At 31.2% G+C, this 26901-nt stretch overlaps 1 protein-coding gene and 1 long non-coding RNA gene across 2 annotated transcripts; one reads left to right on the top strand and one right to left on the bottom strand.

The window, feature by feature from the left end:
* Window positions 1-1244: 1244 nt before the first annotated feature.
* LOC108472529 (auxin-induced protein 22D-like) lies at window positions 1245-2637 on the bottom strand. The gene is made up of 3 exons (XM_017774067.2): window positions 2162-2637; window positions 1764-2066; window positions 1245-1667 (listed from the first exon to the last, which is right to left on the bottom strand). Exons 1-3 carry the CDS (start codon window positions 2332-2334, stop codon window positions 1592-1594), a joined length of 552 nt encoding a protein of 183 aa, XP_017629556.1. The 5' UTR covers window positions 2335-2637; the 3' UTR covers window positions 1245-1591.
* A 9559-nt stretch (window positions 2638-12196) lies between these two features.
* LOC128283794 (uncharacterized) lies at window positions 12197-14681 on the top strand. Its single transcript, XR_008274204.1, has 2 exons — window positions 12197-12300; window positions 14445-14681. It is a non-coding gene; the product is annotated as an uncharacterized LOC128283794 (long non-coding RNA).
* The last annotated feature ends 12220 nt before the right edge of the window (window positions 14682-26901 follow it).

Raw genomic sequence — 26901 nt, 5'->3', positions numbered from 1 at the left:
AATTGCGTCAAAGCCTTTTGATCCTTACGCTTCTTCTCTTTATCTGTTAATGTCGAAGGCATCTTATCTATCCCTAGCAAGGCATCCTCTAGATCCATCCGCGCAAGAACTACCTGCATCTTAATCTGCCACAACGCGAATATGGTGTTGTGATCCAACAGCAAAATTTCATACTGCAGCGACGCTATTACTGTGATCGAGATAAGCAACCCAGAAAGCTCATATACCAATTTGTGAAAAATAGAACATCGATAATGAAAATGTATCACAAAGAAAAGAGAAAGAAAAATAAAGAACACATAGATTTTTACGTGGAAATCCTTTTGGGAAAAACCCCGGACAGAGGAGAAGATAATTCACTATGTCGAATTCGAATAATTATAAGAAGAGTAGGCTATGTCTATTTATAGGTGTGTAAAACTATATTCTAATCAAAATAAAATAGAAGTAATACAGTAAGGTTAAAACACCTTATTCAAATCGACATTAAACAGAGGAAGTATACTTCTATTCGAACTTTTATTGCACACTTGTATTTTACCACTTGTATTTTATTTATCATGAATTTGGGTCACATCTCTAACAATTTAAAAATGTTTTGTAAAATTTAGTTGATAGCTGAAAGCTTATATGTGTAAAATAACAAATAAAGATATGCTAGAAATAAGAGCATGTGGCAAAGGGAGTAATTTTTGAGCAATCATAGTAAGATATGTCATTTGACATATCTCATTTCCAACCAGTTGTGAAAAATGTTGCCACGTTGCCCACTGGAGGTGTTAGCTCAACAAGTTCTTACAAACTTTTATTCACCAAACATTACAATTAGAGAGTTTAACTATCCAATCCTCTATTTGTGTCCAAATCAACAAAAAAAAAATCCAAAACTCTATTTACCAAATACCCTCTAAAAGTCAGTAATTCAATTTGTATTATAAATTTGTAAAAATCCAGTGTAAATAATTTTTTATTATAATTTATGAAATGAATATTTGTGTTATTATTTATTTGTATTAATTATTTAATAATTTTATTTTAATACTTAAAATTTCTTAATTTCTTATAACTAACAAATTCGACTCCTTATCTAACTCTTACAATATTATCTTTAGGAGACAAGTAATAAATTATTAATTTGACTTTGTTAAGCAAATTGCCAATTATTTCTAACTTTGATGTGATATGCCTTTATGGAACTATTGAAAATTGAGATTTGTGTGTCTTATCAGCAAATGCTAGATCAATTTTAAACTCCAAAATGTCCATTTTCCAGAATATATATTGATCCACCACCTGGGTAAATACCCAAGGAAAAGAATTACAAAATGGGATGAATCCATCCTTTTAATTAATAATATAATTTTCCTTGTTACATGATACATGGAAAAAAAAAAAAAGGAAAATCGTATTCTCCTTTGTACAAATTCCACGAAAATCAAAACATGCCAATTTCCAAACTATACATGAAAAAAAAATGTTTCTTTTTCTTTCTTGCCAATAAACCCAAAGCAAAAAAAAAAAGGACCTCAACTTATTTCTCAATCATTTGTAAATAGGCTTCGAAATTGTCAATTTATGGGTTATTTTGTTTTCATACAACACAGCCCAAGCCTCTTGCTTCTGATCCTCTCACGATCCTCAGCCTTTTGCAAGCATTAATGAACATTCTGTATAGACAAAACATAAAATTTGTAAGCATTTATTTTGTTTTAATTAAAAAAAATTAATGAATTTATATACATAAAATGGAGTAAAGAACTTACTCCCATGGTACATCTCCAACCAACATCCAATCACCATCTTTATCTTCATAAGTTGGCACAAATTCTGATCCATTGTATCCTTCCCTTTCTGAATATTTACCAACTTTGAACTTGAACATGTCTTCCAAGGCCTTGAACAATTCTGGGTATCCTTTATAAACCTTTAAATCAATCTTTCTAAGATAAGGAGCTCCATCCATGCTAACTTTGACATACATTCCACTTGTTTCAGCCTCAATTTTCTTTGTTTGAAGGCTGTTTTTTCTGTATGATCGGATCGGTGGCCACCCTACAACTTGTGCCCTGCAATATTTACATATATGTATATCATCAGTAATCATTAATCAATAAAAAGAAACTATACAAAAAAAACATAAATTTTTTTCCCATGTTCTTACTTGGTGGGTGGAGCAGTTTCTTGGTCACATTTTTTAGCAGCTGCGACACCAGAATCATCATTCATATCAGGCAAGGCTCTTTTGTTACTGATCCTAAGAGACTCCTCCGATGAGCCTGGTAGGCCTAATCGGAGCTCCGTTGCATCAAGGTTAAGATCTTTCTCAAACACCATGATTGATTGAAGGTTGATAGCTGATTGATTGATTGATTGATAGATCGATGTATTGAACTATGGTTGATATGTATATATTTGGAAATGTTGCTATGAGTTCTGCTATATATAATTCAAGAAAGGGTAGATGATGATGAAGAACAAATGCATGTGTTGCAGCCTTAGGAAATTTCTATGATACTTTATAGATGGGAATATATGGTGATAAAGGTATGTTGAGTGCATGAATTTGGACATGGGGCAGCTAAGATGTCTGTCACATGAACAGCATAATTTAGGCAGCTGTCTTAAAAATAGAGGGACAAGGTTGGGACAAAGGTTTGGCCGCCCATATATATATTGAAGTCTGTGATATCAGAAAAGATCAGACGGTTTCAGATGTATTGATGAGTTTTGTAGGGAACAAATCTGGAGCATTGGATGTAATGACTGGTGGGTAGATTCGAAGTGACTTGGGTTGACTCCACATGGGTTGTTGTTTATGGGTATGACATGGTTTAGTTTAGGGCTTTCGTTTGATAGATAACTACGGGTAACCATACATGTGGGTATGGTCTCCTGTTGGAACCATTACCTCAGATTGATAAAGACATGGAACCACATGAATGCTTTCTTCTTTTAAAAAGAGAAATATGTTGGGATGAGAAATTTTGAAATATATTATTTCTAAATTTTAATATTTGCGTTTGAATAAATACTTTTTTAAAAGACTTAGATTATTAATTTTCATGGGTTAAAAAAATAATTACATTAAAAATAAAGAACATAAAAGATATGCAATATGAAAATTGTTGTATTTATAAAATTTTAATAAAATTTTAATAATATAAATATAAAAATATATACTAGAATTAAATAAAATGATATTTTGAAGTTTAAACTTTTTATTTTATAGCCACAGTATTAAATCAAATAAGATTATGAGAAAATTTTGAAAATTTAACTTTTTTTATAGGATGATGCTATGTGTCTTTTTGTTTTTTTGTTCATAAAAGATAGTGAAATTTTTTTAACTCAATGAAACTAGTGAAATTTTTTAACTCAATGAAACTGTTATGTATCATTAATTAATATTTTAAAAAATAAAATATAGTCGATTGATATAAATAGTGTTGTCAGTGCAAGAGGACGTGAGTTCGAATGCACTGAAATGTATTATTTTATTATTTAAAGGTTGACAAGGAGCTATATATAATTTTAGACATTATATAAAAGAAAAAAACAGATCCAACCTACCAAATAATAAAAATGAGACTTAAAAAGAGTTGTTAGAAAAGAAATATGGCTTTAGATGAGGATGAAAGGGTGGAAATATGCTGGCTAATCTCTATATAATTATGATATGACATGAAGATCCAACAAATTTGTTTGTGTTGGGAAATTAACAAACAACAATTTGCTACACCTATAATCAATTAATTTACATTTTTGGAGCTAATTTTGATAAAGGGAAGAGGGTATATTGTTTAGAAATTAAATTTGTAATTGGTGTTAATTAAATATGATATTATAAGATGTAATTTTGATCCCATGCATGCAGCTTTATGTATTGGCGAAGTGGAGGTGGTAAAAAAACATGGGACTTGCACCGACAATAGAATCGTTGGTTAATATGAATCGCATATGCGTTGCTTTCATGGAAGCACACGAGCGTATCAATAATGCACACTACTTTAGATTTTGAAATAGTCGTCACAATGGTCCACATCTATCAGCAGCTGTGGTTTTTTCTCATACATCTTTGAGCTTTTAAGCTACAACTCATAAGGTTCGGTAAAGGTGAAGGACCACAGGCACGCTAAGGGTCCACAATACTTTGCATTCATTATGAGGTTTTCCCATCTACTCTTCCTGGTCTCTCCTATTGATGCCAGCCAATCAACAACCCCAGTCCTCTCTTTGGGTTTCAGATGATTGAAATTGAATCATATTTATCCGATGACACTTTTTAAGAGTAATTGTATGGGACAATTTGGGTCCCATGAAAACCACCCAACTCATTTTTATTAATCACCATTTGCCTAACTGCTTCATTCATTTTTTTTTTGATTAATTTGGACATTTCTATTTTCTTTTGTTCCCCAACAAGTAAGCACAACTCAATAAATTATGCTTATATTTATCAAATTCTATGAGTACTAGGCAAAGATGGAAGCATCTTCCTAATATTTTACATTTCCATATTAATATAATAATGGTCTTTAGATTCGTTTGATGCCTGATGAACATTCACCAACTTAAACTGCTAAGCAATCATTGTAAATAAGTGGATCCATTATATTGAGATTATACTTCACACTAAAATTTACCCTATAGCCAACAGCCTTGATCAACTTGGTTAGGATAGAATATTTTGATTCCAAAATTTAAATTGGAGTAACATTCTAGTCCAATACAACTTTTGGTAATGAAATAGATATTGTTAGTAGGAAATCTTAAGTACTAGCCCTATGAATATATAGTAGGCTTAACCTTTAGAATCATGTAGTAGAGGATAGATATAATCCTATGGAAATTTTTATAATGAGGGTTTCAAGCTTTATCCGTGCAAATATTGCTATAAGGAATATTAAAGTTACAAGTTTAGCTAAGTGATATTTTATCTTTTGCGAATATTAAAGTCTCTTTTAAAAGTGAAGACTTATTAAACAATGTAAAAATAAATAGACAAACATATAAAACTTAGGACAATACGAGTCAAAATCGACTCATGAAATCAGTTTTTATTCTGAAATACTCTCAAAATAGAAACATATTAAGATGCCAACGAAGAGCTACCCACTTTTTAAAGGAAACTGTCGGTGGTCGATGGTGTTTCAATGATGATAGGCACCTCATCTGTCCATCACAACTTGTGAAGATAACAAAGATACCCACAAAATAGATCTGCAAACTAAAAGGAGAGAAGAAGTACGGAGTGAATGAGAAGAAGGAAGAAAAAGAATGTTGATGGGCAAGAGAAAAAAATTAATATGGATAAGATTTCTTGATAATCAAAGTAATAGCTCTGTTATAATTGTGTGACCTGGATCCCACAACTTGTTAAAGAAATAAAATACTGTGACAAAATAAGGGGATTTGTGGGGGCGAAAGGTCGAAGCCTGCTATAGATCCCTATTAAGCATAAAACTGTACTGGGATTGAGATCGGGTAGGGACCATGCCATACAAGTAGAATTCGTATAGAACTACACTTCTTCTATTTGACATTGATTAGAATAGAGTTTTAATCCTTTAAATAGATGTAGTTAAACTCCTCTTGTATCATTCGATTTTCAATATTAGTGAATTTGTCCTCCTTTGCCCGTGATTTTTCCTCGAAAGGTTTTTCACGTAAAATCTGCGTGTTTTATTTTTTTTCTTATTGTTTTATGATAATTTTATTGCTATTATCGATGTTTATTATAACAAACTCTATAAATAAAGATGATTGCTTAGTTTTTAAAATTAAATAGCTAATGAGATATAATCCTTGTGACTTATAAAAAAAAGAGAGAGAAAGATAATCCTACTAGGTTTGTATTAAAGTTAGGAGTTTAGTAAAATGTTGTTTATTTTGGATGTTGGACACAAGCTAAAGTGCCCAAATCACATTAGATAAGTCTGGTTTATTTTGTGTTGATCTTGTGATAGTAACACTTTTGTCTACAAAGTCAGAGTAGCTCTTTTATCTTTAAAAAGAAAAGAAAAGGAAAATCTAATACAATTGTTTGAATGAGGGATTTAGAGTATAAATTTCATTTTCACAAAATTAAATAAAATTTCATAAATTAATTAACTAGTTTAAGTAAAATAATAGACAACTTCAAAATTTATATGAAATTTCAAAGAAATTTAAATAACTCAAATTCTTCATTCAAATTCTAGTTTTTATTTTTTTAATTTCCACAATTTTTATTTAATGAAAATGGCACTACTAACAATAGAATTTCTAGACTTCACAGGTAAGGTTAAAGTTAACAAGTATCCTATAAAATAACAAGTATCCTATAAAAATATAACAAAATATTATATATATATATATATATTACAAAAAGACTGGTAACAATTTTTAAGACTAACCTAAAATAAAAAAGTACACTCACCCTTAGTATACTTAATACTAACTCTAAAATAAAATTCTCAAAAAAATATTACCGTTTTAGTTATATTTAATATAAATATATTTTGTTTTATATTTTTAATGACATTGATTTTTTTTCTAATGATACTCATATTGCAATATATATATATATACTCGTATCAATGGAGTGATCCACTTACACTAATATAAAAATTTAAGTGGTTTTATACTTTTCTAAAACTTTTATATAATTAATATTTTAACAATCTAGCCATCATATTTCATACTTAATTCATGTCATGTCAAGCTTGGAATAAATAAAAATTCTAACTATTCATTTTATGTAAAAAAATCAATCGTTAAATATATATTAATATAAATAATATTTTAAATTGATATGATAAAATATTAGATCAATTTAAAATTTACATGCATGACAAATATAAATATATTAATTATACAAAAGTTACAAAATGTTATAAAACCACTTAAATTTTACACCGTGTAAATAAATCTCTTCCTTTATATCATTGATTTTCTTTTATAAATATATATTTCATTTAATTTTCTTTGAATAAGACATCCTAACCATAAAGGAAAGGGATGAAAGAAATATTGGAAGGGGATTCATTGCATCTAAAATGTTCAATCCCTTTCTCAATAAATTCCTTGTTAGGGTAGGAGGGCGACAATTCACCCGTGAGCTTTGCATTGCCACGTTTACGCCTTAATTGCCAAGATGTGCGTCGGATTTCTTGATAGCTACTTCATCATACATATCTATTGTTTTTTAATCTGACTTCAGATATGTTTAATCACCAATTTATTACTCATTATTTTGTAGTTATATATAAAAATAGATAAATCTCAAAACAATACATAAATTATGATTTAATGTGTAACCGTATACATAAATTTTAATTTTGTGTAATTATACATATGAAACTCTAATTGTGGTTCCCTTTTTTCTCCAAGCTGTTTGCTTCTTATCTTTTGATTTGCCTAGCGCCATTGCCAACCTTCGGGCTGGCTATCGCCCTCATTTTCCCCCTCCTATCAACCCTTTCTTTCTTTCTTCTTCTCATTCATTACACATGTCTTCTCTCTTTTCAATTTGCAGATTTGTTTTGTGGGTATCTTTGTTATCTTCACAAGTTGTGACGGACAACTGACGATGGCCTGTCATTCGCTAAAACTATATCGACCACCAGTAGTTTCTCTTGGAAAGTGGGTGGCTCTTCATCAAATTCTTAATCTATTTTTGTTTTGAGAGTGTTTCAGAATAATAAATAATTTCACGAGTCTATTTGGACCCGTGTTGTCTTAAGTTTTATATATTTTTTTATTTTTTCATTGTTTAATAAGTCTTCAAATTTAAAAGTTTTTATATGTTCTTGTAGCACATTTTTTAGTCTTACTTATGCATGTAATCTTAGTTTTACAAGTGATTTTAGGGATGATTTGTCGTCATTCTCTCTAGTTTGGTGAATGCTTGATTTTTTTATCGATTTTTGCTCGCCGCTTTGGACCATCCACGGTTGATTTCCTTATCGTATTAAGTGCTTGCAATCACTCTAGATATGTCATGCTTGAATTGTGATAAAGCCAATTGTCAACGTATCATAATGTTCTATTGATGCTGAGGCTAAAGCCTTTGTTGTGTTGATGGAGCTTGTATTTCACCATCTACGATGAGTGTTTGTTATTTTTCTCCTGAATTGTATGGTTCCATTCATTGAATGAATTAATGAATTTACTCTTAAAAAAAAACCTCTAATTGTGGTTCAAATATATACTTGAAACTTTAATTTTGATTTAATCATACACATTTAAAGAAACAAATACATAATTTTATTTTTATATTGGATAAATATAATTATTTATGTATGCAATATATAAACATAAAATGATGTTATATCAATAATTGTGTTAATAATATACAAGAATTGGATCAAATCAAAATTTCATGTATAAAATTGCACAAAATCAAAGTTCATATATACAATTGCACATTAAACTATAGTTAATGTATAGTTTTGGGATTTATCCTATATAAAATAATACTTATTTGATACGTAAATAATGGAGTTTTTTAATTTCACGAGTAGGGTTAGGAGATTAATAAATATCCTTAATTGATATTTAAAAAATAAAAAATATATATGATACACATTACGATTTTCTAACCTCGCTTGTGAAGTAAGAAAACTCTACCGTGTGTATCAAATAATAATCCTAAAAATGTATATTAATTATTTTGTTGATATATATATATATATATATATGCTTAATCAAATATTAATTATATATGGTTCACTCTCTCTTTTGTTTGTTATAGAGTGGTTCTTGTCATAAACCAATGACAACATGTTGTTATAGGGAGATTATTATTGTAAACTTATCGTAAAATTCATATCATGAATTTCCATCAAATAAAAAAAAGTGAGAATTATTTTCAAAAAGAAAGAAAGTGGGAATCAAATCATCAAATTAAAAGACATATAACATGTGCATGCATTATTGCTCTTATGCATATTTTATTTTACATTCTTTCACATGATTAATTATGAAGTTCATAAATCTAATAAGTTCATTTAATCAGTATGAGTTATCAAATTAAATTAATTAATTTATCACAAGTTATTAAATTTAAGTAATCAATTTATAAGTTTATGATGTTCCAAATTCATAGTAGAATATTTAATTAGTGAATTTAATAGTTTATTGAATTGATATATTTAATCCCACTCATTCAAAAGTATTTTCATTTAATAAATATGATTAATAGATTTTTTCATGTGAAATTTAACATTTTGTTGAAATAATATATAAATTAATATCATTTTGTTTAATAAATTATAATTAATAGGCTTGCTTTTATGAAATAGCTATAATTTTAGATATTATGTTGTTGTACATAACTAATTTAATAAAGAATGTACTTCATAATTATGGATATTGTTGTTATAAGTGAAAGTTGTTATAGGGTGGGTTTGGATGGGTGTGTATTTACATGCAGTTAGTGTAAAAACAGTGGTTGCGGTGAGATTAGATATTATAACGATACTGTAGCGTGAGACAAAAAGTAAGTTAAACGCACCGCACCCCATCGCTCATCCAAACCTACCAATAGAGAGTTAAAATAAAACATAAAATTTAGTTATACTAGAAACGTGGTTGTTATAGCGAGTCGCTGTTATAGAAAAGGTTGATTGTGTGTAGTTTTTCTTAATAAAATTAGAATTATTGTTTTATTTCTTAATAGCGCATTTAGAAAGCCACATAGTATTTAATTTGAAAATCCTTGTAATTATACATGTGTGACATGTTTGAGTAAATATTATAATTAGTAGATCTCATTGAACTTAGTGTAATTGTAGTACCCCATTGCATTATACAATTCTTACGAGAGGTTGACAAAGGGATAATTATGTGGGTAGCAAATAGTTATCTTCAAACCAATTATCATATGCCTTTCTAAAGCAAGTGATTTAAGTTTAAGAAGTTATTTTAATTTCAAGACACAGATTTTACCAATCTTGTTTAAACTATTTGAAAATTTTATTGACGATTTCTTGTCACGTCTTAAAAACTGGGTTAGTAGAAATTAGGTTAGTGAGACCAAGAGTGTTCACGCTTAGTTTTTGAGTTAAGATTGTGAAAATTTTGATAAGTGATTTAATTTGGTTTAGTGGTTAAGAGTCGTGTTTGTGTGTGAGAGGTCATGTGTTCAAATTATTTCCCTTGAATTTTTGTCAACTCCTATCTTTCAGAATCTAATTTATAAATTATTTTTGCGCATTTATTAACAATTATAAGCTTATTGGTTCAGTGGAAAGGCTTTAGTTTACCTATATGTCTTGTGTTTGAATTTTGTGTGTATGGAGAGAAAATATTTTTGTTATTCTTTGTTCGTATGGCCATGTAGTCAGGATTTGAATTTAATTCAAATCTTGGAAGTCTCAAATATGATTTGGGTAGTTAATTGTCTATTCTTTAATTTTTATTATTTTTATTATCTTTTTTTTGTTAATTTTTTTTAAATTAATATTTCGCTTAATCCCTAAAATGAAACATCCCGAAATAGGGCCTAATCGGAATAGTAGTTTTGGGACCACAAATCCGACATCAAAATATTTATTTTATGATTATTATGAGGCATAGAATATGAATATATGTATGTGTTAAAGTTTCATGAAGAAATTCTAAGTATAAGATGTCCAATTGGAAATTAGGGACTAAATTGAATAAATTGCAAAATTTGGTTTCTAGAAGCAATTTGTATGAAATTGCTTTATATTATGAATTAGAAGGTATTAGAGATCAATTTTCCCAAATTCTAAATTTTTGGACAAAAATGGGCTTGCATGGATAAAATTTTAAAGAAAGGGGATAAGGGCATTTTGGTTATTTGGCTTTTTAATGAAATAAAATGGGAAAAATCAAGCCAAAATCAACCATTTTCTTCCCCATAGCTGTTGAAATTCTTTTTTCACCATAGCTAGGGTTTTCAAGCTTTCCAAGCTCAATAGTAAGTGCTCCCAAGCCCCGTTTTTAATGTTCTTTATATTTTGAAATCCCGGTAACTTGCTCTATCCATTTCTACCCATATTTCATGTTAGGTTCATGTTTAAAAATTTACCCATGCATGGGTTTGTTGTGTTTTGATGGATTATGGAGGAATATGAAAGATGAATGTGTATTAAACATCTTTTTCTAGTTGATTTTCATGAGAAACCCTTATAGGGACCATTTTGCAAAAGATGTAAATGTGTCGTAGAAATGAGAAAATAATGGATAATGTGGGCTACCATAAGAAGGAAAAGTGTTCGGCTAGGCTTGGATAAGATAGAAAGTGCATGTGTTTCATTATTCGAGCCTAGGGACTAAATCGTAAAAATGTGAAAGGTTAGGGGCAAAACGGTCTTTTGGACTGGAGGTGAGAATTAGACTTGAAATATATAATGTAGTGTATTAATGAGTTAATTTTGTTGATATAGACCCCGAGGAACAAATTTCGGAGGTCGATCGAGGTAAATGCAAGGTTTCGGAGTAACCGAAACACAATCCCGAAAAGAATACGAGGTAAGTTCGAATAACTTAAAGTAAACCCCTAATATGCTTAATTGTATGATTTATGAATGCATGATGATTGCATTTATTATTGGCATGAAATGTAACACCCCGAATTTGGGCCTAGAAGTATTGGGCCTTGAGTGGGGGTCCGTAAGGAGATTGTATATAGGTATTTAATTGTGCAATGCAATGAAACAATTAAATGTTTGCTTTAGTGGTTAATGGCTTTGAGAAGTGTTGGAGAAATCTTGGGTTCAAACTTGGGCTTTGGCAAAAATTTTGGTATTAAGTGAAAAAAACTGAATGCTTGGATGAGGGCCTTTTAAATTATTGTGTTAAATAAATGACACAAGGAGCAATGTGGTCTAGTGGAAATGCCGTAATTAAGGTTGTATGGGAGCCTGGGTTCAAGCCTTGGCTCTTGCAATTTATTCTGTTTTTTTTTAAGGGAACCTGGACTTTGGCCTTTAGACCTTATAATTAATTGGGGATAAAATATGACACAAAAAGAGCCTGTGGTGAAGTGGCAAGGTGGCGTCATAGAGTTGGCAAGGATGTCCAAGGTTTGAAACTCATGGCAATCAAAGAGCATTTATTTTGCTAACAGGGGGCAGCAAGAGTTGGTGTTGAATTTAAACTCTGATGTTGGAAGGATCCCACATCGGAAGCTAACATAAGAGTGGATGCTGTCGGCTTTAAATAGAGAGAACCATGAGGAGAGTAAAGGTACCTTTCTTGGCTGATCCCTTTCGCTATATGGCGTGCTTGTTTGGGTTGGGCGTCGGCTAAGAGTGCTCAGAGCGTGGATTAACTCCAGTCTCCTATCAGGTGTGTATTTCTCACTACTCTAGCTGTAGGATGGCTACTTCGGGCCGAAAAGGGCCATGTAGGCCCAATGGGCCTACGGGTCCAATTGGATAAGTTTGTTTGATTGTGTAGTAAATATTGGACTAGGCTAGGTGAATCTTATATTTGTGGCTAGATTTGGGCTAAAAGGGTCACACGAGCGTGTGGGCCCATTTGGGTCGAGAATAGGCTTTAGGCCCATTCGTATTGTTATCCCTGTTTAGAATACTTTAGTTTACCAAATTACTAAAATGTCCTCAATTTGTAAAATTACCAAAGTACCCTCGATTTACAGAATTACCGTTTTACCTTCGATTTATAGAATTACCGTTTTACCCTCGATTTATAGAATTAACATTTTACCCTCAATTTACAGAATTACCGTTTTACCCTCAATTTACAGAATTATCGTTTTACCCTCGATTTATAGAATTATCGTTTTACCCTCGATTTACAAAATTACTAAAATACCCTTGGTTTACAAAATTACCAAAATACCACTGGTTTGTGAAATTATCAAAATACCCTTAATTTGTAAAATTACCAAAATACCCTTAATTTATAAAATTACAGAAATACCCTTGACTTTCTAAAAATTATAGAAATACCATTGGTTTACAAAATTACTGAAATACCCTTGGTTTGTAGATTTACCAAAACACCCTTGTAGAATGAAATGACTAAAATACCCCTAATAGGTAAAAGACCGTAAAACCCCTGTAGGGTAAAGTGACCGTAATACCCCTGCATGGTAAAATGACGAATATGCCCTTATGTTCTGTATGACTGATGTGCTTAGGATTTACATATATTGATATTGGATTAGTTAAGTTTGAGTGATAGGTGGTGGTTATCGTAAGTGATTGATTTTGGAAACGTTTCAACTTCAACCCATAACAGGTGTGTAACGAACCCTCTTTCGTAGCTTAACTCGATATTTGCCGAAAAGCTGAAATGTCGAAATTTTGGCATTTCGAGGACTTGTGAGCAAGCGAACGCTCATTGGTTAGTTAGATTCACTAAGTTGATGATCAGGGTCATTGGAACAGGTAAGAGCACGATTTTTAGCATCACGGTAAGTTGGGCCTCGAGGGGCTGAAATCGGGCTCAATGGGCTTCTGGGCCCATTTGGGTAAATTTGGTAGAAAATGGAATCCTGTCAGACTGCGCGTTAATACGGCTAAGATCGTTATGGAAGATGGGCTAAATAGACCTAGATGACTAATTCGGGTATGTAGGGCCTATTAGGGGTTTTTGGCCCAATAACTCGGTTTCGCTAAGAATGGGCTAGAATCGCTGTCAAAACACATGAAATTGTTAGTAACTGATAATGAACATGGAAAACCCTAATATTTGGTAAAATTTTGAAATTACCCTTATAATATGAAAATGACTGTTTTGCCCCTAGGTAAAAATGACCATTTTACCCCTAGGGTTTAATTATGAGTTTGGTGCATGAGATTTTGATATATATGATTTGATACGATATGCACATGATATGTATGATATGCACATGATGTATTCATTTATGCATGGGTTAGGTTTATATGGATGGAGGAAGCAAAAGAGCTATGCCCTGGGTTCTGAAAAGGGCTTTGCCCGGTTTATCAAAAGGGCTTTGCCCGGTTTATCAAAAGGGTTTTGCCCAGTTATTAAAAGAGGCTAGGCCTCTAGTTATATGATAAAGCGACTATCTTTGCCAAGTGGAGAGTTTGGTTGGGTGGGTTGAGTTATTCCCACATGGTGTGTTGGTTGGTACGGTGGAGAGTAGCGGATGGTGGGTTGAGTAGTCTCCCAAATGGGCTTGTATACATTCATTGATATTACATGTGATATTGAAATGGGCCTATGGGCCATACCGTTCTGATGAGGCTTGACGATGATATGATTTATGAAAAGGCTTGACCCGATGATATGATTTATGAAATGGCTTTACCCAAGATATGTCGAGATCAATCGTGGCTTAGGCCCATATTGCTACTGTTTAAGGGCTAAGGCCCAGACTATACTGTTACTGAATAGGGCTTTGGCCCAGATTGTACTAACACTGTGTTATTCACTGTTTTTTTGTTGTTGGGGATTACACACTGAGTTTTCATAAACTCACCCCGTTTCTAACTGTGCAGGTAATCCCTAAGCTTAGATGGTTTGGAGCTGCAAGGGACTCGGAGATGGCCACACTACTGTTTCTGTTTCTTTTAATCGCAATAAGTAACCAATTTATTTTTTTATATGAGTTTTATCTTAATTAATATTATTATTTGGTTTGGGGTTGTAATAAGGCTATTTTAATTATTTTTCTGGGATTATTTTATTTTATACCCTATATTTTACTGATAACAATCCAAAATGGGTTAGACTTAGGGCGCGTTTCCAAAATGATAATTGTTTTCAAAATAATGCAACGATACAATTAATTGGTTTATAAAAAATATTTACTTAAATGAATTCCAACTCGTTTTTCTCAAAACCTAACCTCGCACCAAAGTGTGGCAATGGTTGTGGGCATGTCTAGGATTGGATCCAATCAAGAGCTTAGTACTTAAGCGACCTTCATGGCTCACCTTCTGCTTTGGATACCTACCGGTGCATGACTTCCATTCACTTTATTAACTTAGCAAAGACTATCTTTTAAAATACTAAGAAGGACGTTGAAAGAGGCATGGGTATTCTTAAAAACTTCAATGTGACACGTCAGATCCGGCCATAACGTCTGGGCCGGGTTTGGGGTGTTACATGAAACATTATAGAAATGCATATTTGATGATAACATGTAAAAATGTCTAGGTTAAGGTTGAAAAAGGGAATTCGATGGACAAACCCTCTTTGACATGTGAACTGAGATCTTGCATGTGTTGCAGTAAGGATTTAGCCCGGACGGGTAATCTGTGATCTCAAGTATGAAAAGGATTTAGCCCGAACGGGTGTTCCTTGAATGATCAAGCCTCCCGAAGAATATGTGTGCATTATGGATTTAGCCCGGACGGGTAATCCGATTAGGGTCTGAATTTAGCCTGGACTGGTAATTTAGATCTGAGCTCATTAAGGGTGTTTGTCGTCATAAGGGATTTAGCCTGGACTGGTAATCCTAACGTCACCTTATGAGTTCATGATATGGGGGATTTAGCTTGGACTGGTAATCCTATCATAAGATGAGAGGCTCGCGGGAGCGTTTATATGTGAAATGATCATTCGTAAGAATTAACAGATAATGGGTATTCCATCGATATTTCCTAGAAACTCAACGAAATTAACATGGATATATATATATATATATATATATATATATATATATATATATATGTGTGAATGAAATGTTGAATGATGAGCTCATCTAGTTAAATAACATGATACATGATTATGTGACTAACTCATTGATTGAGTGCATGTGATAGGAAATCATTTCATAATAGATGATTTCATGAATTAAGTATGGATGTATGCTAATTACTCGGTAAGTTTACTTTCTGGTTATTCGAGCTTACTAAGCATGTAAATTCTTACCCCTCTCTTTGTCCCTGTCTCACAGAGCTCGAGGACTCGAAAGGATTGGAGGATAATTGGAGAGTCAACACACTATCAACTAAACAAGCTTTTGTATAAAGACTCTGTTTATTTTGTTCAATGGCATGTATAGTATTTTTTAGTATTTTGTTATATGTGTCATTTGATTTGCCAAGTAAAGGCATGTAAAAATATGTTTATCTCTTTGTATATGGCCATGAAAATTGGATTAATTTAAGTAGGCTATGACCTACGATTTTATGCATGGTTTTAATTACAAATGATGGGTTGCTATCAATTGGCAATGAGTCACATGAATGAGCCAATTTTGAATGGATTAACGTAACATGGGAATCCATGACACTAAAGAGGAAATAACCAATTATGTATGAAACCAATGATATGAGGTTTCCATACAACTATTTTCATTAAGGTTATTTACAAGCATAAAATTATGTTTTCTCTCAAACTTGGTAACCACTAGGCACAGTAGTAGAAAGGGGTGACTAAAGGCTTGGAAAATAGCCTAACAAAGTCCACATGGTTGGACACACGGGTGTGTGTCTAGACCGTGTGTGACACACGGTTCCCTTCCATGGGTGTGTGCTATGGTCGTGTGTTCCCTACACTTAAAATTTTAGCTCAAAGTTGTATACGAGTAGGCCACACGAGCGTGCGCCACGGCCGTGTTAAAATAACAATTTCGTCCACAGGTAGGCAGCATAGGCGTGTGCCATGGCCGTGTTGATAAGTCAGTGTTGCCCACGGTTGAAGGGCAAGGGCGTGCCCCAAGATACACAAGCGTGTGAGTCCACACGGCCCACCTGCACTGGCGTGTGTCCCTTTATAATAAGAAAAAATTTTTGAGGAGCCCAAGGGTAATTAAACGTGCCTGTATTTGTCCCGCATTGCCTTCCGATATGTTATTGGTCTCGAAGGCCTATACATGGGACGAGATGCTCATGATTGAAAAGTTTTAAATTCAAATGAAATTTTGTGATCCGAGTTAGTATACTGAAAGTGTAAAGTTCTGGTAATACCTCGAGCCCTGTCCGGTGTTGGATACGGGTTAGGGGTGTTACATAAAATTTCTCTCCCTCAAACCGTCCATTCTCTTTTCCCCTTCCACTTTCATGTCAATTTGTTCTTTCCTACAAATTTTTGTTTCGTTTATTTCCTTTGCTTTTCAATTCAAGTTTAGCCATAAGATTTTTCTCTAGATACGCTTTTCTTTGCTTTTAGGATTTCTCCTTCTTTGTTTTTTTTTTTGCATCGTTGTGGGCCATCTGTGGTAAGATTGTGGTTCTAAGTTTCAAAATTACTTTTAGGGATTGTCATATTTGGGATAGCATTTTTGATTCGTAGTGTATAATTATAGTTTTGACCATGTGAATTTATCTTTAGGTGAAGGTTTGGTCGTAATTAACCTTCCGACAAACTGAGGAATTCATTCTAGTTGATGTTTTGTTTTGGGTAAGTGTTCTAATGTCTGTTTGGGAGTCAAATATTGGTGTTTATGATCTGAATATTGATTAAGTTTCACGTGTTGTTACTAAAATTAGTTATACAAATGCTGATTTTAGGTTTTGGAATTGCGAGTGTTGAATTGAGATAAAAAAAATTGATCAAGTGTTTGACTCAATTTTGTGAAAACATAGAATGGCGTAAAGTCGAAAAGCTTTTTGTTGATATCACATGGCTGTGTTGTAGGTCGTCTGGGTCACGCGACCATGTGGGTCACATGATCATGTGCCAGGCCGTGTGTCAGACCATGTGGGTCATACGATCGTGTAGTAGGCCGTCTGGAAAATCATACGGGTCATATGATCGTGTGGTAGGCCATGTAGCAGACTATGTAGAAGGTCGTGTAGCAGCCTGTGTGGATCACATAGGTGCGTGGATCACATGGACGTGTGTTAGGCTGTGTGGGTCACACAACCATATGGGCTTATTTTTCATAAATTTTCACCTAGACCCGTTTGACTTCGAAATTCTTAATTAGACCTTCTGTAGGGTCCGTTTCGCTTAATAAGACTTGAAATATGACATCTATTGATTTGAGTTTGTATGTGATACATGTAAGGTATGTGAAAAAAATATATGTACGATTTGTGTTTTGATAACTCCAAAAGCATGATTACATACGAAAGTATGAATGCCATTTGTTTATGGAATATATGTGTTAGTTCATTTATGCATGTGCATCGATATGGATTTGATATGTGATGGAGGAAGTGTATTCTAGCAATATTATTGCAATTTTGGCAGTTAAACCGTAATATCTGTCTAGCAGCTCAGCTACACCTTTATGAGTGGCATACCACCATGACTGGTTGTGATTGGATGAATGAACTCTTGTAGTCCTAATTGGTGTGATTGGTTGGAAATAGTTGGTGTGTAGCGGATAAGGGTAGGATCTGTGACTGCATTTGTAACCCCTTAAACCTGGCTTAGACATTACGACTCAATTTAAGCAATTACATAGTCCATAGATATGGCAAAAACATGAGTTGAAGTAAATTCGTTTATCTTTGAAAAACAAGTGCTAACGTTTCTTTTAAAACGATGTTTTCAATATAACTTTGAAAGAAACCTTATTTAATATTTGGAAAACAATTTAATGATCTTTAAATTCAAATTTAATTAATCAAGTTTTCGAAAAATGATTTTATTAGGAAAATACCAAATTATTTAATCCATAAATAATTCAACCATACAAAACGTCCAAAGTTTAAAAATCTCATGCCACCGTTCAACAGTCTAGCACAAATTAAAATCCCAAAAGAAAATTTAAAGTCCATAAAAGACTGAAACATGTTAAAAATTCATAATTATGTAAAACATTTTCGATAGCATCACTGACGACCGAATCTGAGTCCTAACCATTAGGATTATCTGAAACACACATGTAACGTGGGTGAGCTTTAAAAGGTTCAATGTGAGATCAACACAAATATATTCACATGTTCGTATCAAAGGATATCAATCAAGACATATCAAACATTATAATAATCATCAATTATAACACTAGTACTTATGCATGAACATATCGATGCACATTTTATAAAATTTCCTATCCATCTTCGTTACACACCTATATCAAGTTCCCCAGAACTCGTCCATCCAATACAACATTTGTGGACAAGTCACCATTGATTTGTAGATAAATAGCCACTTTGTGGACAAGCCACCACTAATATGCAGATATACTATCACTAATAATACTTTATGGCCAAGCCACCACTAATATGCAAATATACTACCACTGATAACACTTTGTGGACAAGCCACCACTGATATGCAAATATGCTGCCACTTACTTCCACCTTTCACAAAATCCCACCCCATGCATGTGACATGGCAATTTCACTTTTAAACACATGTGAATCACTTTTAACACTTAAGCATGTAGATATGCTCTCAAAATCACATTTCACTTAGTCACCACTTTAACATGTTTTGATCATGCTTGTCACATTAGATCATAGATCTCAATATTCACATACTCATATATAGATATCACATACTTGAATCATTAAACATATCACATAAGCCATTCAACACATGTCATGAGAACGAGATATTCACATACATCATTATCATAGCAATAATCACATCATATCACATATCTCATGCATTTCACAAAATGTATTTCAGTTAGAGTCACTTACTTAGGTCATTTATAATGAGTTTTTTAACTCCTCTTTGAATACTTAATGTATTCACAATTAATTATAATCAAGTTATTAATATAACAAAAATAACTATTTTACATACTATAAGCAGAATCGATCCCACACCTTTTATTGTAGATCCAAAATGCCACAATCCTTAGTATCAATTTTGCTTTTATCTAACTCGAACGGCGTATCTAATCACACGAATAATGTTTATTGGTTAGGTTCCATTACTAATAGCCTCACTGATACTTACCCCACGATTTTGGACTCTCGAAAAGATTATTTCCAATGTGAAATTAAGGGTTTCCCATATGATTATCATTTGGCCCTTCAAAGATTGTAAAGAACAGTATTAGCACGAAAATAAATAAATAATAAAATAATAAAATATCCACTGCAAAGTTAAGTGTTAAACTAAATGCTTTTCCGTAAAATGAGTAAGTTCTGCGTATAAGTTTTTCTAGATAACAATGTAAGAGTTTTTTTAAAAGTTAATATTTTTAATCAAGTGATTACTAAAGTTAGAGTGAAATTTCTGAAAGTTTTTGTTGTTTTTATAAGTAAATGTTTAAGATATCATGTTGTGAAATAAGTGTTTTCAACCTTGAAAATTTCTTGAAACTCGTATGAGCTTAGCTAAATTTTCAGATCATACAATTTCTAAGCTAGATTTTATTTTTTTCAAACAAATTGATGTAACTTCTCCAGATTCGACCAGAACATCCAGGTTGGGGTTGGAGTGTTACATTTTTCTTACATTTTGACCTACTAAATATTTAAATAAATTATCTAGTATTTATTATAAATTATTTATACTAATTTTAACTAAATTATAAATTATTTGTTGTTTATTATTTATACTTGGCCAAGTATCAATGATGATGCCAATGAATAAATGTTTACTATTGAAAGAGAGAATAGCCCAAACAAATTGAAATGCTAGAGTAATTAAATAAAATGGTGTCGATATTTAATTTTTTGTTAATTTTATTAGTAATCATATTTTTGAATAATTTTTAAAAATTAGTATCTTACATATGATAATTTCACTTTAGATTTTGTTACTTCAAGTACTATTGATATTTTTATAATAATCAATATTCTTTTTTTTTTAATTTAAAGCTATGTAATTATAATTTATACTATCAAAATAATATAAAAAATTATAATATAATTATACTCTATCGAACAAACATATTTAATGCCAAATTTTGGGACATTAATTATGAAATCCAATTTTGAAACAAAAGAGAAAGTGTGGGTATGTAATAGGTTTATTTAAAAGAATGAAGAAATGATAAAGTAGTAGTAGCTAAAGAGATAATGATATGAATTTTTGGTACTTTTAACCTATAGTTCTATCATATATTTAAGGTCTAAAGTGAAGTCTCAATCGACAAAAGTTTTTAAAACTTAAATTGTTACAAACGTTCACTTTTCTACTCTATTATTTCCAACATGAGAATGTCCTTCTCACCACATATACCTAAAGATGAATGTAGTAAAACATTATTCAATCAATTCAATTTTATTTCAATTGATATTATCGGTAATAATTAAAATATAAAGAGATAGAGATTCCAACCAAAATAAATGTGAAATTGACCAAAACCCCATATATAAAATGGCCACACGTGAGGTGATAGTGGGGCTGACCACCCACACACACGAGGGGACATTTTGGAGTGTACATTGGCTGGCGATGGGCCTCCTTTTGTTTGGCTAATTCTCTCTTTTTCTTCTTTTGTTTTGGAGCTACTAGCTATTCACGGTCCCACACGTTGTAGCCTAAAACAGATACTTTTGGTACACTCCACATAAAGAAGGGTAAAAGTGTTTGGCATCTCCTGTTATTATTCACACTTTTACTATTAAATTAATTTTTAAAAATATCAATTCATGCCAATTTGTTAATTATTGTTTAACAAATGTTTTATTTTAAATAGGAAATTTTAATTTTGTTTTTAATAGTATAAAAAATTTATCTATTTGATAATAGAATAACTAATTTAAAATTTATTTTAATTATCACATCGAATTCTTGTTTGAGAGATAACATATTTTAACGATAGAATGATCATTTCATAATAAGACGATAACATAAATGATTAAAATATAATCTGAAATAAATAAAAGTGATTATTTTAATAGTTTACCCTTATTTAAAATTAAAATTTATCATTAATGTTAAAATTTATTATATTATTAAATATAAATATGTTTATTTAATAATATTGAAAATTATAATATTTGATATCAATGTTTTAGTATTTTAAAGTTCAAAATTAGTTTTAATATAAAATTAAGATAATCTTAAAATGACTTGTGGTTCTAGTTTTAATTGACTAAAAATTATTTTCAATTCACTAAATTACATTTAGGAGAAAACATTTTGATATGCATTAACAAAGGTAATTATGTATGAGCAATAATTCTTATATTTTTCTCCTCACTTAATCTAACAGTTATTGTCACATTGTATTTTGCAGTAGAGAAGTCAAAAGTGCCATTTTCCACATGCATTTATTTAATGTAAGAAAAGGACATTATAGTCAAATAATTGTTTTGACCAAAAGCTAAAAGATAAAATTAGTTACCCAATGACTACAAATTTCAAAGGGCAAGTAAAATAGTGAGCCGCATATGACCAAAATAAATACAGTTAGATTATTAATTATGAACACAAATGCTGAAATCACAATTTTGAAAACCGCAATAAAAAAAACTATTTAAGTCTAATTGAATTTTTAAAAATAATTATATAAATTATTAAATAATCTTATATGTTTTTTTATATAATATTTAGAACTAATCATAGTTTTTTCTTAACTTATAAATAGGAGGATAATACACTTTAACATACTTGAATTCACATCCTGCTATATTAATAATAATGCATATACCAATCAAATTAAGGCCAAATCAATATTCCACATTAAGGTTGTCTTTTGGTACAAACAATTTTACTTGAATCTAAATCAATCTTTAAAAAAATGAAATCATAAATGGAAGCTAATTGTTTTTTTTTTCCTTAAAAAAACACACATATTGAAGACTAATTTCGCTCCTAGAGATAATTAGGTAAAAATTTCAAGCTATAATAAAATAGAATATAGGATGGGGAATTTCCCTAAGAGATACATTGCATTTGCATGTATACATATAATGTTGACACCGAATAGCTGTATTTGTACATGCATATGCATATACATGAATTTGTAATTGTCACATATATATATTTTAGGGAGAAAAAAAAAAGCACATCGGTGGAGGAGAAGGTAAAGTTGTTTTATCCAAAGAAGGGACAAATTAATTAATAGTTTTGTTGAAAGGATTGTGTCATTATAGTTTGCTTTTTACCATTTTTGTGTCATTATAGTGGCACCCAAATGGGCCATGATTCGTGATTGTTAATGGTTACCACATCAAGTGGAAAAGAATGTGGATAAGCATGTAAAGATCTTTATTCCAATATATCTAGTGCAATTATATTTAGCATGTTATAATTACACTTCGTGATTTGATTTTATGCACGATGAATTTTGAGGTGAAATAAAAAAAAAATTTGGACTTAGAATTAAGTTGTATATTTTTACGATAGTAAAAATATAATTTTAACATTTTAATAGTTTATATATTTATAATTTTAAAGGAAGAAATTTAATTTTTATTATTTAGAGAACAAATTGTAAATTTGTCATTAGTAATTTAAAATTTTATAAATTATAGAGAGGTTAAAAAGAAAATTTTCATTTTATAGGGATAGGCCCTGTCAATCCCTTAGCTCCACCTTTGGACCAATCTCGTAAGTTAACCCCTAGACTAAAAAGACTCATCTTGCAAACTAAGGAAACTAATGAGATCAAAACCTTATGAGCCCATAACTCATGAGTATGTTCCATGGGGACTACACCCCTAACATACATAAAATACATGTCACTCCTACATCACACATATTCATTGCCCTTATATGACAGCTCATATCTATGAGGTAAAACATTAGTAGGCGGTTGAGTACAAAATCATTATGGGGACGACATGTGGCATCTTGAGAATGACAAAAAGCCTTCTATTTAGGGCCCATGCACATTGAAATAGAACATATTCTCTCTCCTCTAATATTTCAGCTATCTCTTTTCCTCGGACCTCAATCCTCTCCACTAACCAACATTTCTATAACCCTTATGTCACTAATGTTTGGAAAAATTCAGTCTAAAAAACAATTTTTTGTCATAGTAAAAAATTAAAATTTTGAAAATTGACTTGGTTTGTAATATTTATAATAATAAACTTTTTTCAAAAAGTACTTATGCTTAGTGCGAAACAGATCCTAGATGTTCTCGGCTTTCAATAAAAAAACCTTCTCTGCTATTCTCGTACCATGAATCGTTTTGAGTGTGGGCTCGAACAATCATGAATCAAACACAAGATTAAAACCAATTTCTCACTTTTAGTAGGAACATAATTCTCTCTCAATAGAAACCGGTAAAATTGTTATTCCTAGAAAATGAAATTTATTCTGATCGAATTAGTAGAACACAAATAATACTTATTTAATAGAAAAACTAGTTTCCTAGTTTAGCTAAGAGTGGGGGGGCGGCACACCTTAGTTAAATATACTAGGGTTGTCACTCCTTATATGTGTTATAAGGGGTTTTGTACATTTCCTATATTTGGTCCAATTATATGTGTTTCATGGACTTTAAACCTAACACTTTATAATTTAATTCAACCAAATACATGTTTTTTTTATTTTCCAAAATAAATATTCTTTATTAATTAAATTAATTTTCTAGTTAAATAATTTTTCAACTCAATTTTAATTTCATTAAAGTCATAGCAACTTTATTATAAAAAGAATTTATGAGAAAATATATTTAATTTCCATATTCAACTAATTCACAATGACTAATTAATTTAATTTAAATTTTGAGCTTCAATTATTTAATAAAATAATAATTCAAAAACTTATATTAATCTTCAAATCATTTCTATATTTGGTGATAAATCATATTGATTTTTGAATTTAACTCATTCTCTAACTCTATCATTTCCACTCATTTATGTCCATTTGATTTTTCATGTAATTCATTTCTGGTTTCAATGAGCTGCTAGCAGAAGGACTGATTGGGCATATATAATTAAAGCTTAAATGATTTATAATTAAGTACTAGTTTTTCGCCTATTAATTATAAACTCAGTCAGGAAGTCATTCCACTATAGTATCATGACTGAGCTCTCCCTCATTACATACAAGTACAAAAGCTACTCGATCAATGCTCGTCCAATGACCATGTCATAAGTGTGTTACCCTTATAGGATATCATAATCTCTTTGGGATAAATCAATTCTCCCAATATGATCCTATTTTATCTCATAGTAACCATTACATTTTCATTCATGAAAAGCCAATTACTATCAAATAGTAATTAAGTCATTTATCACAAAGACAAACAACCTTTGGCCACATTTACTTTTTTATCTATTATGTAATGCTAATGATAGGATATTATTTATCCATTTCTTAGGCTATGAATTCCACTATTGTGAATGGTGCTACATATTACAAATGTCATATACCCAATGCACGAGTTTTTGGTTTCTCATTTATTTGAACTCAAGCTTTTACTTACATCAAAGTATATGAGTCACGCATACATAGTCCATCATCCTCTTAAGATTAAGGTATATAGTCACACTATGAACGTCATAAGTGAATAAATCAATAGACAACTTCAAAATCTATTCTACTTGGGTCCTGTCTGATGTACTGTTAATCTTGTCAGTCATATCCATGTTTTTATCTTTTGGGAGTGATTCGCTCTGATGCTCAAGAAAAGCATCTCTCGTAACTAGACTTGATAGACAACATATTAGTCTTTTAATCGGTTTGCTCATTTCTGATTAGACTAGGAAGTACTTGTAATTGGACCCGATATGAGAGAAGCCCCAACCCCCCTAATGTAAACCACTATAACTCAATAAGGGTTCTATTTTTTCTTCCTATAAATAGATGACACCGATAGAAGTATTTACACAACTTTAAGAGAATATTACTCTACCGAAAAAATAGAGAATTTATTCTCAACTATTACATATATTTTTCTAAAATAACAATTCTACCGATTTCTACTAATAGAAGAGAGAATTTTTTTTCACCTTACAAGGAAAAGAAGTTTTTTTCTAGTTTTGTGTTTTGATTCAATTGGTTCGAGCCTGCACTCGAAGCAGTTCATGGTACGAAAATATTAAATAAGATTATTTGGTTGAAAACTGGAAAACATCAAGGATCCACTTATCTGAAAACAGATGTACAATTTTGGTCTAAAGTTTATTGCTATAAATATCACAAACTGAGTCAGTTTTCAAAATTTTAATTTTTCATTGTGCAAGAAAATTATTTTCAAACCGAATTTTTTTTCCAACAGTTTTCCTAATTGATTTAACAAATCTCGGTACAATAAAAGAAAGGCCTATTATAGGAATGAGATGTTACAAAACTTGAGCAATTTGAGTTAAAATAATCCTATAAATGGAACAAATAAAAACACATAGAAACTAGTTCTAATCTTGACAAAGAAGAGTCTGAGGATGAAGAAAACAAAAGAAAGTTGCCACTTTAGTTGCTACTGGACCTATAATTGCCAATACAACAACTGCTGGGAAGGCTGTGCTAATTGAACATGTTGATAAGAAAGTGGTTTGCATTTACAAGTAATTAAGCTCCTTTAACAAGTAAATAAAACTACTTAATAGAAAATGAGTTGAGCTCTTTGTTATAAAGTTGGTCTTCTTACTTGTGGAACATATCCAAGACTTTTGGATTTTTAAACAAAAAGGGGTGAGATATGCACAATAATAGCGAATCTGAGAGTCAGAGGGAGGAACTTTCTTCGGTAATATATTATTTTTTTTGTTGATAACTTTTTATTGATTATTGATGGTTGATTGATGTGTTGAACTAACGTCGATAATGGCAATAAAGAATGATCGTAAAGCAATAAGAAAAAGAGAAAGAAAACACATATTTTATGTGAAAAACCCTTTTGAGAAAAAAATAATGGGCAAGGGAGAAGAAAATTCACTAATATCGAATTCGATTGATACAAAAGGAGTTTCAACTACATCTACTTAAAGGTTGAAAAACCTTATTATAATCAAAGTTTAATAGATGAAGTTTAGTAAGGTTGAAAAACCTTAGTCTAATCAAAATAAAAGAAAAGAAATTTAGTTCTATGTGGATCTTACTTTTATTTTATTTTACCACTGTATTTTATTTTAACAAGGAGTCGAGTCATTCAATTCTAATAATCTCCACTTTGACACACATTCTAAACGAATAAGTTCTTCACCACGAACTTTCAACGAACAAGTTCTCCACCTTTTCCACGAAACCCCT

Source organism: Gossypium arboreum, chromosome 11 (assembly GCF_025698485.1).
Source record: "Gossypium arboreum isolate Shixiya-1 chromosome 11, ASM2569848v2, whole genome shotgun sequence".
In the NCBI taxonomy this organism is placed as follows: Eukaryota; Viridiplantae; Streptophyta; class Magnoliopsida; order Malvales; family Malvaceae; genus Gossypium; species Gossypium arboreum.
Note: the sequence above shows the minus strand (reverse complement) of the source record. Positions and strands in the feature narration are given on the sequence as shown.

Excerpts from the sequence above, each read along its gene's own strand:
- LOC108472529 (XM_017774067.2), bottom strand. The coding sequence starts at position 2,334 with ATGGTGTTTGAGAAAGATCTTAACCTTGATGCAACGGAGCTCCGATTA. Across the intron at positions 2,067-2,161 it reads GAAACTGCTCCACCCACCAA|GGCACAAGTTGTAGGGTGGC; the intron begins GTAAGAACATGG and ends TAAATATTGCAG. Across the intron at positions 1,668-1,763 it reads GTTGGAGATGTACCATGGGA|AATGTTCATTAATGCTTGCA; the intron begins GTAAGTTCTTTA and ends TTGTCTATACAG.